Source organism: Pristiophorus japonicus, chromosome 6, assembly GCF_044704955.1.
Source record: "Pristiophorus japonicus isolate sPriJap1 chromosome 6, sPriJap1.hap1, whole genome shotgun sequence".
Classification (NCBI taxonomy): Eukaryota; Metazoa; Chordata; class Chondrichthyes; family Pristiophoridae; genus Pristiophorus; species Pristiophorus japonicus.
In genome coordinates this window covers 103,521,379-103,536,101 of record NC_091982.1, presented here as the reverse complement: position 1 = coordinate 103,536,101, position 14,723 = coordinate 103,521,379, and the positions used below count along the sequence as shown (strand labels likewise).

At 40.9% G+C, this 14,723-nt stretch overlaps 1 protein-coding gene across 1 annotated transcript in view; it reads right to left on the bottom strand.

Moving 5' to 3' along the window:
• Positions 1–2,872: 2,872 nt before the first annotated feature.
• The window catches only part of LOC139265745 (sodium- and chloride-dependent neutral and basic amino acid transporter B(0+)-like), a 34,076-nt gene continuing 22,225 nt past the window's right edge, over positions 2,873–14,723 (bottom strand). The window contains exons 9-14 of the mRNA XM_070883089.1: positions 13,709–13,834; positions 8,502–8,620; positions 7,309–7,408; positions 6,429–6,538; positions 6,151–6,321; positions 2,873–3,646 (exon numbers count right to left, since the gene is read on the bottom strand). Coding sequence (XP_070739190.1) covers positions 3,521–3,646; positions 6,151–6,321; positions 6,429–6,538; positions 7,309–7,408; positions 8,502–8,620; positions 13,709–13,834 — 752 coding nt within the window. The 3' untranslated portion in view covers positions 2,873–3,520. The remainder of the gene's footprint in view (positions 3,647–6,150; positions 6,322–6,428; positions 6,539–7,308; positions 7,409–8,501; positions 8,621–13,708; positions 13,835–14,723) is intronic.

The window sequence follows — 14,723 nt, the reverse complement described above, 5'->3', positions numbered from 1 at the left end:
AGGCAGTGACTAGCGGGTACTGCAAGATTCAGTGCTGGGCCCCCAGCTATTTACAATATGCATAAATGATTTAGACGAAGGAATTGAATGTAATATCTCCAAGTTTGCAGATGACACTAAGCTGGGTGGCAGTGTGAGTTGTGAGGAGGATGCTAAGAGGCTGCAGGGTGACTTGGACAGGTTAGGTGAGTGGGAAAATGCATGGCAGATGCAGTATAATGTAGATACATGTGAAGTTATCCACTTTGGTGGCAAAAACAGGAAGGAAGAATATTATCTGAATGGTGACAGATTAGGAAAAGGGGAGGTGCAACGAGACCTGGGTGTCATGGTACATCAGTCATTGAAAGTTAGCATGCAGGTACAGCAGGCGATGAAGGCGGCAAATGGCATGTTGGCCTTCATAGCGAGAGGATTTGAGTATAGGAGCAGGGAGGTCTTGCTGCAGTTGTACAGGGCCTTGGTGAGGCCACACCTTGAATATTGTGCACAGTTTTGGTCTCCTAATCTGAGGAAGGACATTCTTGCTATTGAGGGAGTGCAACGAAGGTTCACCAGACTGATTCCCGGGATGGCAGGACTGACATATGAAGAAAGGCTGGATCGACTAGACTTATATTCACAGGAATTAAGAAGAATGAGAGTGAATCTCATAGAAACATAGAATATTCTGACGGGATGCGACAGGTTAGATGCAGGAAGGATGTTCCTGATGTTGGGGAAGTCCAGAACCAGGGGTCACAGTCTAAGGGTAAGGGGTAAGCCATTTAGGACTGAGATGAGGAGAAACTTCTTCACTCAGAGAATTGTGAACCTGTGGAATTCTCTACCACAAAAAGTTGTAGAGGCCAGTTCGTTAGATATATTCAAAAGGGAGTTAGATGTGGCCCTTACGGCTAAAGGGATCAAGGGGTATGGAGAGAAAACAGGAATGGGGTACTAAAGTTGCAAAAATGATCAGCCATGATCATATTGAATGGTGGTGCAGGCGCGAAGATCCGAATGGCCTACTCCTGCACCTATTTTCTATGTTTCTATGTTTCCACCAATCCCTCTACTGCAAGGCATTCTGGGACATTTCCTTGTTCTTTGAATCCAATGAATCCGTCCATTTCTATTTAGGCGATCTGGTTCCTGGTGACTGAAATCAGTTGAATTCTGTCTTCATTACTTGGGAATTATTGTGACTTTTTTAATGCATTTTTGGGGCCGTCTTCCGCTTCTGTCCAATTTTTTGTGAAAACTGCAAGTCAGCAGCCTTTGGCATTTACAGGCAACTAATGAAGAATTCTATTCAGTGATGTGAGATGAATACACACATACAAATGGTGTCATTTGGAGTTCTAAAATATATGATAATTGTTGCTTCCTAAAAGGATCCAGGCTTGGAAGAAGGAGACAAAACACTTTATGAGCAAACATGAATAACATTTATTTTTTTTTTAGATATAAAAACAGCCCTTAGAATACATTTCCTGATTCATATGGGGATAATTTTAACCTAACCAACCTGACAGGAAACCGACAGCATCTAATTGGCTGCCCGTCACTGGAAAGTAAAAGCGGGTGGAGTGTAAAATGTGTGGCCCATCCAATCATGTCAGTTTTGCGCTGGGCAGGGCAGGCTAAGATCATTCGCACAATTGTGGTGGCACAATCTAAATTTATCAGTCCACTGGCTGAACAGTTTAAAGCTGTACTGGCAATAACTCCCACACTTGTCCCAAACTTGTTAGTTAGCGCACTGTCCAATGCTTGTGGAATTAACTTGGAAGAGAGCAACATTGGGTACACAAGGGGCCTTTGCATCATTTATGATGATGAGGGAAATTGTGGGAGCAACATGCAGGCAACCAAACAAATTATCAGAGTGAGACCTCATCTCAGCAACGATCCCCACTGGAGTGGGCCAAAACACAGATTATTTAAAACAAAATGAGACACTAGGGAAGATTTTACATTGACCTCTCAGTGCAGGGCTTCTCATAATCAAGAATTTGGGCTCAGAAATCAGTGACCATATTAATGGGTGGAAAATCACGCTGATCTCTGCATCCAAATTCCCAGCATGTACTCGCATCCCATGAATCTCTTTCTTAGGAACGGTTCATTTTTAAAATCACCTCATTATATATTAGGGCAGAATTTAACAAACCAATCATAATCAATTTACAAGAAAGGAGGAAAATCGTATAAAATGTTGGTGAGGGAACTTGTCATTGTGCTTCTGGTCTCTCTCCATTACCTGATGAACTTATTTGCACAAATAGCATTTATGCACTGACAGGTAGGCATCTGTCACTTCCCAGGATTGGGAGGACGTTGCTCCCTCACTGAGTCACTGTCACTGCCAGGACTAGGAGAATGCACCTAAATTGTTGACTGTGTTGCATCCCCATAGGATTCAAAGGTGTATTGTGATATTGGAGCAATGTCCTCACTGAATTTCAAGCAAAATCGACATTGAAGGAAATCACATTTATTGCTTGGCCAAACAGCCAGTCACTTAATCAGCTCCATAAGAAGAGATATCAACAGCTTTAGGGATTGTTGTATCTCCATTGTGTGAATCCTTTTACATTTACCGTGTAATAAATCTGGGGATTTTGCGCTTTCACCCCCAAAGAATTGCCAGTGTGTTATGTAAGAGTTTTTGAAGTTATGGGCGAAGAGAAGCAGGAGCATTTCCTCCAGGCTCAACAAGCTTACCAGTACACCAACCTGTGGTCTGTCCAACCTCTTATCTCCCCCAACTCCCCCACCACGATCTGTCTGCTCCCTTTACTGCAATAAGACCCTCTCGACACCATCTGCTCCTCCTGATCAACATCTCCGCTTTCCCCCCCCCCCCCACCCCCCTCCACGATCGCAACCCCTGACCACCACCACCTCCACGATATCTCCCATGCCCCCCACTAGACCTACCTGCTCTGTTTGGCTGCGATCTTGTGCTGCAGGCTTTCCTGGCCAACAGGCAGTCAGCCTGTCAATCAAGCTGGCTGTGGGTGGGAAACCTACATAAATAATTAAGTGATGAGCTGCAGTTAAAGATTGCAGGACATTCGGGAAACCCGAACTTCCGGGATTCCCATTCCTAACTTCACCCCACCCCGCACAGAATGTGCCTCATTGGTAATATTGGGGCCATAGGCACTGTTTAAATTTAACCGAATCCCCCTTAAGCATTTTATAGATGTGATGTTTTTTGAATAGAAACTGAAAGATGTAATTTTATGAAAGTGTGCTCCCAGCATGGAGCCTTGCCCATTGGGAGTGCACATTGAGAATTCAGTAATGTGTTCGATTTGATTTACCATGGAATACATGCCTGAATTCTTGATAAATGCTCAGGCCAGCAAAGCACCACAGGCAGTGGAGTATGCATTTTTAAAATTAACCTTGTACTTTGAAAGATGTGTTCGAACAAACATTTCTAATGATTCTTTTAGAAACAACATTTTTTCTTTTAAAATTCTTTGACTTTGAAATTAATGTTTACAAATTGAAATGAAAATGTTCCCTAACGTTTTGCCATCTCATGAATAGCAGCTTCTTTAGAATCATGCTTATTGCTGTATCTTTCGCCTCTATGTTGTTCCAAGTATGGACCCCAGTCTTGAGTTGGCTTACTAGCTGCAACAATTTTCTGTGAAAAGAAAAATTACATGATTAATCATTTCTGCTTGATTCTTATCCACCATTAACACTCTACAAGTGGCCGAAACCTGTGCTACCAATATTGGAGAAAACAATGGGAGAAATGCTCAAGAGTGTGGAGTCAGAGGAATGGAAAGTTGGTGAGGGTTTAGGGTGGCTGGAGATTACAGAGATATGGGGTAGAATGACCATGGAGGGATTTAAACATATACATGGGAATTTTAAATTTGGGACATTGGACCGGTGGGCAATGTAATTCAGTGAGGACAAAGGTGATGAATGAGCAGGAATTGGTGAGGGGTAGGATATAGGCATCAGAGTTTTTGATGTACTGCAGTTTATGGATGGCGGAAGAAAGGAGGTCAACAAGGTCAGCACTGGAGTAATTGATCCTGGAGCTGATGAAAGCAAGTCTAAGGGTTTGAGCAGTGAAAGGACTTTGATAGGAAAGTTGGAAGTAATGTGGCTGTGGAAGTAAGCAGTCTTTGTGATGAATATTCTAACAGTGAGACTGCAGTTAAACTGTAGTTATTCATCTCAGGCTGGTTTTTGTGAAGGGAACTGCTATGTTAGCAGATCAGAGTTATACTTGTTGCATATGCTTCAGTGCAGGTCACATGTAGGGTAACCATTAAGGAGCGGTGCATTTGCGTGTTCGGCTCATGTCCAGAGCTCTAATAATTAAAGATCTCCTTTCTCTGAAATGAAAAATAATGAAAAGTAGTTTAGAACATACCCAGGAAATCTAATACACTGGGCAGTGAGATCAGGGCCTGACTCCTGAGCTATATTGACAGTTGTGTCAATGAGCATTTAAATCTATACAAGATGACAGTATGTGTGTGTGCCCTAAATGTGATCATAGCTCAGCTATAGTTTTAATTTGCATTTTTATCACTTTTTCAGTTTACAGTCAAAACCCAAAATGGCTGAAATATCAACTAACAGAATTATCTGCAGTGTTTTTTTTTGGATTGTGTGCTTAAATGATCACATTCTAACATGTTATGTTTTCCTCCCTCCGCTCTCCATTTTTGTTTATTTATTTCCCATTTTAGGCCCTCCCTGCTCTAGGACCCATTCACTGAGGCAGAAGTGACCAGGTGGCCTCTCTTGTTAATGATACTTTGAACTGGACCTGAGAGGTCTATCCTTCCCACTTGACAAATGGCTCACATCCCTTCCGTCTGTATGGCCGAAATTGGGAACTCACTATGTGAGGAATCATGATTGAGAGCACAAATCCCATTACTGTGTTATTTAGTGTGATACACCACTAACATACTGTAACATATGGTAGTATGCTTGTGCCTATTATTCTCAGTGTCTATGGATTCCTCTGAAGAATTATATCAATAGAATTATCTTTGACTTAATTAACAGTTTTTACACCTGTCCCAATATTTGGTCCCTCTACAGCAGCTCTTATGACTTGGAAACTTTTGACTTTAGGTCAGAATTGATCCATGTATTCTGCCATAAAGCAGGATGATGGCACTAATCACTGTTGTATACAGCATTATTTTACTATTTCCACCTTTTATTTATCAACAAAACGACTTAAAGAAGATAGGAATTGCTAGATGAAAAAAGACCAAGGTATATATAGTTTTCCATCTACCAACCTGGTAGTCGCATGAATGCAGTACTTTGTCACAAAGTCCTTCAAAGCATTAAACACACTTCACATTCAATACATTTAGAGAATATTTAAATCTATTAGCTGATCTCCCATGGCATCGCACATGGGGAGTCAGTCAAAGCCAAGAGCTGTCTTCAGATGATGCAAGTTTAGAGGGCCGAGAATAATTAGACCGGAGCACAGATATGGTTCAGTCCCCATTTTAAAGTCATACATTCCATCTCTAATTTTATATAATACTTTGATTTTAATATTATTATTTATAGGTAAATAGCAGAACTTCCAATAACTTGGGAAGAAAAGAGGGGTAGAGCATAAGAATTTCTCTGCAACATAGAATGAAGAGCCAGGAGATGCAAAATTGTGCCACTAAAACACCACCAGGGAGTGAAATCTGATAGACTTTCAACCCAGTTACTATTGCATGTGGAACTATGGATTGGAAATTGGACTGAAATAACAACATTCGAGCTGCTGTACATAGTTTTAAATGTTCTTTGCACTTCTTAATTTGCACAATGGATAGGTAGAGGTTTTTAATCACCATTCTCACTGATGATGTGTTTTTCATTTGATTCCATTGGACCAGTATACTCCATTCACAACAATAAAATTGTCCATAATTGGCACTAAACTATAAATTTTACTAACTGGAATCACATGATGGCTGGTAGTGAGTGAGTGAGAGAGTGTTGGAAGATGCTCTTCAGAGATTGTAACTAAGGCACAATGTTAGAGTTGAATAGACAGTGATAAATGTATATGATTTTCCATTACACTGCACTGACATCTGCACCTGAATAAGTGTAAAATTCACTTAGCATTTAAACGATATCAAAGTGTTTTCTTACCTGCCATAAGTTGGAGCCCTTAGCTTGGGCAATTTTCATAATGGCTATAATGGGGATCCACATAATCAAGAAGATTATCATACACCAGCCAAGTGCAGTTGCCCAGACAGGGTATTCAATAGATCCATATGTTGGTGGAACAAATGTTACTAAAGACCAGAGTAAGATTGCCTGTATGAAATGATTGCACAAAACAAGATCAGAAACAGAATGAGATAGATTATTTGTAGCTTGATTATTTTCAGTTTAAATCACCAAAAGGTGTAACGTCTCCTTACCGCCAGCAAGCACGGAGAGATAAAAAACCAACACACTTTCCACCACAGCCAGAAGAGCCAATTCTTTTCCCCAATCATCATCTCAATGTCCTTGGTGAATCGGTTTATCCCTGTGAACAAGAAAGCAGAGCTACACAATCACTTGGTTTGTCCTGGCTTTAGGGCAGCTTGTTTGCTGTAGAAGTTCATCCCCTACTGGGTGTCACTAATGAACATGTTAAATCAGAGAAGGGATCACTCAGGACTCCAAACAGGATACAAAATAGTTTGTATAAAATCCTGAAGAACTCACTCTAGGAAAGGCTGATGTATCAGTTCTGTGGTGAGACTGACAGGCCCCCTGTTATCAGAATGGGGGAGAATGGATTATCAAAGTGAGTCTTCTGTCGTGAGCTGAAAAATAGCAAATGGATCCCAGAAACATCATGAACAAGCTGAAGCAGGACCTGTCCTGTTGTTCCATCTGCCTGGATAATTGGGAGAAACTGATAACTGACTGAGTCAAATGGCAAACAGCTGTTCAACTCGGGATGAAGATGTTTGAACAACACCCCATCAGCAATTAACAGGAAAATGGCTGCAGCAGAATTCACCCCAACAACAACCAGCTGCAACCCAGCAAGAACAAGGGGACCACAGGTGAAGGATGCAGAAGACACTGCCTCTCTCATATTGGTCTTTGGAACCAAATGGGGAAAGATTGTTGACAACCAAGGGGACTCTTAAATTCTCAGTTATTATTGAAGATGAAGGACTATCTACATCACATCACCTTATTCATTTGTCCTATTTTCTCTGACAAGATATGAAGACCCATACAAGTATTTTGTGACAATTGAATAATTTCATTTTGTTTCAGTGCTTTCTCTGTTGCACTTACCATAAATCCAGCTTATACCAACAAGTTCAATGACAGCAGCTACAAGAATTCCCCATCCAGCACAGAAATGATCAAGTAAATTGACCCAGTAAATCCCAGCCTAAATAGAAATGAAATATCAGAAAATATCCTGCATGAGAAAACTAAAATACTCTGATATTCAAAATAAGAGCATGAAAAATTAACACTTATCAACCACAAACAAAATTGACTGCACTGTTATATTCTCTGATACATTCCACTACTGTCCCATGTTTTCCTACAGTTTGAAAGGACTCAAGTATTTTGTTGCTGATCTCTGCTGGTATATAATGCAAAAATACCAATTTGATCTGTCTGTCTCATTATCTACAACCTTGTCTATCCCCAGTGAGATCATTTGAAACAGCCTCCAGCTCTACTAGAACTACAGTTAGTATAAAAAAATCTCAAAAATATTTGTGATAGCCGGAAATGTAATGATTCTGATCCATCTCAAGGAGCTTATCCAGTGCCTTGAAATTGGACATTAATGAATTACTTTGTGCGGTTACCATGATTATGTGAAAAAATGTAGCAGCCACTTTACATACAGGAATAAAATGACCTGCTAATCTGTTTCTGGTAGAGTTGGGCGATGCAGGAAACGTAACCAAAAGATGCAATGGAATTTTCAAGATCCACCTGAACAGGTAGATGTGATCTTGGTTTAATATCTCCTGCAAAGGACAGCACTTCTGACAATGCAGCACTCCCTCAGCTACTACACGGAAGTATCAGCCTAGAATATGTGCTTCAATTCTCGGTTGCGGTTTGAAACTACCACCTTTTAACTCAGCGGTGAGCGTGTTTCCAATTGAGGCAAACTGAAACTTAAGACAGAAACTTATCAAGGTGGGCACCCCTAAACAGAAAGAAAATATTTTAAACAACACCCTGCTGTTTTAAAATGTGTACACTGTAAACCTGATTCATATGGTGTTAAAAAAAGATGATTCTCATCTCTTTAACCTGGCTCTGTATTTAGAAACAGGAGATGGGGAAGAGTCAGTCAGTCCCACACCATCATTGCACAATATTAAATAAATTGAAAAACAACAGGACCAACACACAAGATCCTTCTTTGTTATTTAATCCTGTGAAATTTCTGACTTCATAGGGTTATAACCAGTACTATGTGTGGAAACAGAGCAAATTATTAAAGGACCACGTACCTGTGTTACACATACAAGGCCAAGGAAAAAAAATGCCAAGCAAATACCAGCTGTCAGATAAATACGCTTTGATCGCAAATACTTAGGGAACTGGTCCAGCAGGGTTGTTATAATTGTTTCTAATGAAAAAAAAGTTAAATGAGATCAGTAATTAATTAATAATTTACACAGTCCCAGAGAAACCCACCACTGGAGACCATGGTTCTGCAGGCCAGAGGAGCAGATGAGGACAGATTCCTCTATCCATGAGTCCACTCTCTGAAACATTGGAGAGACGTGGTCAGGCTGTCAATCCTTTACAAGATTATAAGCAGAATATCACCACCAAGGCTTGCTTGTGCTTACGCTGTGTTTGCACCAGGAATACAGCATCTGACCCTGGTGGAGCAGGTTGATAACTTCAATGCCTCCTTTCTCATGTTGTGTCTTGAAGCCATTTTCAGTGAGCTCCTGAGAGGTTGGTGCTGCTGTACCATTGTGGAGTAAAGGCCAAAACTCGAAGTACACTCAGTGCAGGGCATTGCAGCCTTCCCTCCAGTGTCAATGAGACCAGTGGATGTTTTCAGTATCCTGATGGTCTTTTTTGGGGGTGTAATAAGAAGGATGAAGAGAGGAATGGGAGGGAAAATCGTGCCTCCATACCCAGCAAGAGATTTCAGGAAGAGGCAACGTTCCAAGCAATGATCCCATAGAGGGGCACTGCCCCACCGTAGTGACTGGAAGACTAAACCTGCCTTTGTTCTTGGAGAGTTAAAGCCATTGCAGATCCATCCATGGATGGCCTCTGTACAGAAGAAACTGAAGATGTGCTATCAGTCTTGGAATGGGGTAGGGGTGGGGTGGGGTGGGGGGGTGGCGGTCAGGATGGAATTGACAATATCCATGCAGGGGAAATGGAGCAGTACTCACACGTTTATTGTGATTGTGAAGGGGTTCCATTTCATGGGACACTGGCACCATTATTGGGACAGGAAGGGACTGTACAGCTGGGATGGGCTCCACCTGAACCAGGCTGGGACCAGGATCCGAGCGAGATGGATGAATAGGGCGGTCACAGGGTCATTAACCTAGTAAATGGGGGTTGGGGGAGTGCTCAGGTGGAAAAGGTAGTATAAATAATAATTCTAAAACCTACAGGTAAAAGGAAAACTAAAAGATGTAAAGTAATTAAACCAGGAGAGAGAAAAAAGAAATGTGTGAGAAAAACAACATTCGAGCATAAAGACAAGTTAGGGTGTGTGACCCAAATAAACCTTCTTTATACAAATGGAGTATAAGGAACAAATTGAATGAACTCCAGGCGTAAATGCAACTTAGAGGGTACGACAAAATCCGAGCCATTATGATCACTGCTAGATAAATGTTCACACACCGTTAAGCTGTTAACTAAATCTGACTCCTTACTCATTATTACATCTCATAATACTAGCCCCCTTGTTGGTTCTAAAACATATATTGATGTAGAAAACTATCTTGAACACAATCAAGAAATGTACTACCTTTCTGACAGGTGCGAGTCTGCTTATTCCAAATTATAAAAAACTTAAAATTCCACATTAAAACCACTCTGCCTTTGCTACATACTTGTCTAGTCTATATATTCTGCCACTTCACAGCTGCTATCGGGGCCTATATACAACTCCCACTACAGTCTTAGATTCTTTTCTATTTCTTAATTCTACCCATAAAGTTTCAACTGCCTACTTACCTCTCATTATTTCCTCTCTTATCATTGAAGTAATTTCATTCTTAATCACTAACATCTATCAGATTTCAGTGACCAATTCTACCCTTTCAACTCGAAAATGAACAACATAACAAACTATATAATGCATCTATAACAAGGAAAATAGATTTATCTATTACCAATCTAAGTGAGGTCTGAATAATATATTTTAATCCTGAAAATTAATATTGAATATATGGCTGGGAATCTCTTTCTGAAGTACAACAACATTACGCGTAGAAGTGTTAGAACTTTATTGACTATCTAAACAGGAAGCTGTATAAATAGGGACTAATAAATTGTGAGTTTGGATGAAAAAATAAAACAAAATGCTGATATATGAAATAAATTAAAGTACCAGTTTAATTAAAAGTTTTTTTTTAGAAGTTTTAGAAGATTTTGAAAGAAGTTTTTAGAAAGTTTAAAATGTAATTTCAATGGAAGAGGCTGAAAGAAGTTTCTGAGGGCTTTATGGGCATGTCTTCCCTTATACATAGGCTGTAAGCTGCACTCCTGGCCTTCCTGACATCATATGCTGCACAGAACTTTGCAGCATTGAAGAGGAAGTCTCCATTCCAGGCCTCGCTCAAGGTAAGTACTCATTCTTTTCGTAGGTTGGCTGCGTACTCTGGAACTACGCCGCTGACCGCAATTTTTGGCCTAATACGATCAAGTTCAACCTTGCGTTTGAAAGGGAGAAATGCGAAACAATTTCAAAATTCTAGGTTTGGGTAAGGCTGACTTCAATGGGATGAGACAAAGATTGTCCACAGTAAACTGGGCAAATCTGTTAATGGTTAAATTGACAGAAGTTTAAAAAAGAATTTAAGGTGATACAGAACCAGTTTATACCCCGAAGGTCTAAGAGCTCTACTTGCCGAAAAAAGTCCATGGATGACAAAAGAGGTAAAGGATAACATAAAACTAAAACCAAAAGCATACAAAAATGCAAAAAAAACATAGATCCTGATGATTGGGAGAGATACAAAGAACAACAAAGGGTGACAAACAAACAGAACTACAAAAAGGGAGTATGAAAAAAACTTGCAGGGCATATCAAAATCAACACAATTATTTTTACAATTATATTAGGAAACGAGAGTAATCAGGAACAATGTGGGCCCCTTGAAAATTGATAACGGTGATTCTGTAAATGAAAACCAGGACACGTTGAATAATTACTTTGCATCAGTATTTACAGTAAAGGAAGAGGATAGCTTGCCTGGCTTCCCAAGGAAACTAATATTGAATCAGGGACGAGGACTCACCAAAATTAATGTAGCCAAAACAACAAGAATGAAGAAAATAATGGGACTAAAGAGTGACAGAGTCCAAGGACTAGGCGGTTTCCATCCCAGGGTTTTAAAGGAGGTAGGTGAGAACATTGCAGATGCCCTAACTATAATCTTCCAAATTTTTCTAGATTCAGGAACCATTCCTTTAGATTGGAAAATTGCATATGTCACTCCGCTATTGAAGAAAGGTGAAAGAGGGAAACCAGAGAATTATAGACTAATTAGCCTAACATCTGGTGTCTGGAAATTACTAGAGTCTATAATTAAGGATAGAGTGACTGAACACCTTGAAAATTTTCAGCTGATCAGAGAGAGCCAGCATGGATTTGCAAAGGATAGATCATACTTGATGAACTTGAGTGAATTTTGTGAAGAGGTGACTAAAGTAGTAGAGAGGGGAATGTCTATGGATGTTATTTATATGGACTTCCAGAAGGCATTTGATAAAGTCCCTCTAAAGTTGAAGCTCATGGAATTGAGGGCAAATTATTGACCTGGTTTGGAAATTGGCTGAGCGGCAGGAAACACGTAGTAGGGTTATGGGGAGGTATTCTAATTGGCAGGATGTGACTAGTGGTGTTCCGCAAGAATTTTTGTTGGGACCTTAGGGCTCCATGTACATAGATCATTACAATTTCATGGACAGGTACAGAAAATAATCATTAATGCTAATGGAATACTGGGCTTTATATCTAGAGAATTGGAATACAAAGGGTTGGAAGATATGCTACAGTTATTTACATATGCTACAACGATTTAGAATCTATATTAACGACTTGGAAGAAGGGACTGAGTTTAATGTAGCCAAGTTTGCTGACAATACAAAGATGGGAGGAAAAGCAATGTGTGAGGAGGACACAAAAAGTCTGCAAAAGGACATAGACAGGCTAAGCGAGTCAACCCCTTCATCCCTGGAAACACTAGGTTGATTCCAGGGATGAGGGGGTTGACTTATGAGGAAAGGTTGAGTAGGTTGGGCCACTACTCATTGGAATTCAGAAAAATGAGAGATGATCTTATCGAAACGTATATGATTATGTGGGGGCTTGACAAGGTGGATGCAGAGAGGATATTTCCACTGATGGGGGAGACTAGAACTAGAAGGCATGATCTTAGAATAAGGGGCCCGCCCATTTAAAACCGAGATGAGGAGAAATTTCTTCTCTCAGAGGGTTGTAAATCTGTGGAATTCGCTGCCTCAGAGAGCTGTGGAAGCTGGGACATTGAATAAATTTAAGACAGAAATAGACAGTTTCTTAAATGATAAGGGGATAATGGGTTATGGGGAGCCGGCGGGAAAGTGGAGTTGAGTCCATGATCAGATCAGCCATGATCTTATTGAATGGCGGAGCAGGCTCAAGGGACCGTATGGCCTACTCCTGTTCCTATTTCTTATGTTCTTATGTACAGTTATACAAAGCCCGAGTTAGACCACACCTGGCGTACTATGTTCTGTTCTGGGTACTGCACCTTAGGAAGGCTACATTGGCCTTAGAGTGCAGTGTAAATTTACCAGAACGATAGCTGAACTCCAAGAGTTAACTTACGAGGAGAGATTACAAAAACTAGGGTTGGATTCAATGTGCCGACTGCAGTGGAACTGAATATCAGGCGCTGTGTGTAATGGGAGGCCGATCCAATCCTGTCCATTTTGCATCACCGCCCAAGACAAATCTCTAGGCCTCGATTTTTATTCATGAAATCTGATTGTGACCAACGGCTGATACCATAGCATCTCCAGAATTCTACAATAACTCCTTGTCACTACACTGGCCTAAAATGACCTCATCTCATGACCTCCATCTTCAATAACACAAGGCTAAACACAGCAGCGAAATGGATGGATTCACTGCACGAAACATTATTCTGAAAGATTTATGATTAGAAACAGATGTTAGAGTTAGAAAAACTGATTCATCAAATGAAAGTTCTGGACTAGAATTACTGCTGCTGATATTCGTGAATGAACTCTTCCAAATGTTGGTGTGGCATTCCTCTGGCCGTTAGTTTAATGGAGGTGTTAACCCACTTAAACCAAACAGGTCCATGCTCCATTAACATAGCAAGCACAAAATTGATATAAAAACACGTTAAATATTTGTCCACTGATATAAACTTAATACTTTATAGAATTTATTTTATATACGTAGAAAGGAATATGTTCAATGAAGTGATGTCATTCTTACCTATACTTGCAAACTGACTGTCAAGTCCCAGGGTGACCAGCATGAAGAAAAATAAAATGGACCATAAAGGTGCCACTGGCAACTGTGCAAGAGCCTCTGGGTAGGCAATGAAAGCCAATCCGAAACCTAAACAGCGGATACAATTGAAATGGTGCAATTAATGGTGCTTAAAAGAGAAATACTCTAAACTGATGTAATTTATTTAAAATGTATTAATTAATTTGGAATCTAGACTGTCAAAATTTATCACTTTTGTTCAGTACTTGTGTACTCGGCCTGAGATTTTGTGATTTCTTTCCATCAGGGTGAGTGATGTCAGTGCTGGGGAATGGGGCAGTTTCCATTTAAGGCCCCCAGGCCTAGAAATTTGGTGCATATGCACCTCCTGTTAGCACCCGGGCGAGGCGCTGACAATGACCCCTGCCATATTGGGCAGGAGTTTAGTGGCAGCGCTACAGTGTTGTGCCCCAATCTCCTTCGTCCGGAGATCGTGATGTCATCGCAGTGCGCATCGCCTCGTTAACGCCCGGCCCTGAAGTTGATTTTAACCAACTGCAGCAGTGCCGAGCAAAAACATCGTCAGGTGCAGGAAGTCTGGATCGGGCAGTCGGCTGCTACCGGGATGATAATTAAAGACGAGGTGACTGCTGTGTTCCTCCGTTTTCTTCGCGGGGTCCTGCCTGCGACCGTTCAGCCCGGCACTCTGCTTGAGTGCCACTGATTGTGCTGCTCCCCTGCTCCCTTGGTGCTCCAAGTAGGTGCTTTTTAAATTGCAGAGTGTGCAGCGATTTGTACGTGGCAGCTCTGCACGGCCCAGTGTGCAGTGTTGCTGAAGTGTGCGCCCTGTTAGCGCTCCAAGAAGGAAGTGGGGTGCTTGATTTAGCGCTTCACTTCCTTCCTGGAGCACTAAAGCAAATTTTTTGAGAGCGGGCAAACTTTAGTGCCTGCCGCTAATTTTCCCACCTCAAGAGTTACTGCCCCCAAACGGGGCAATAATCAATTTCTCCCTCCTAGT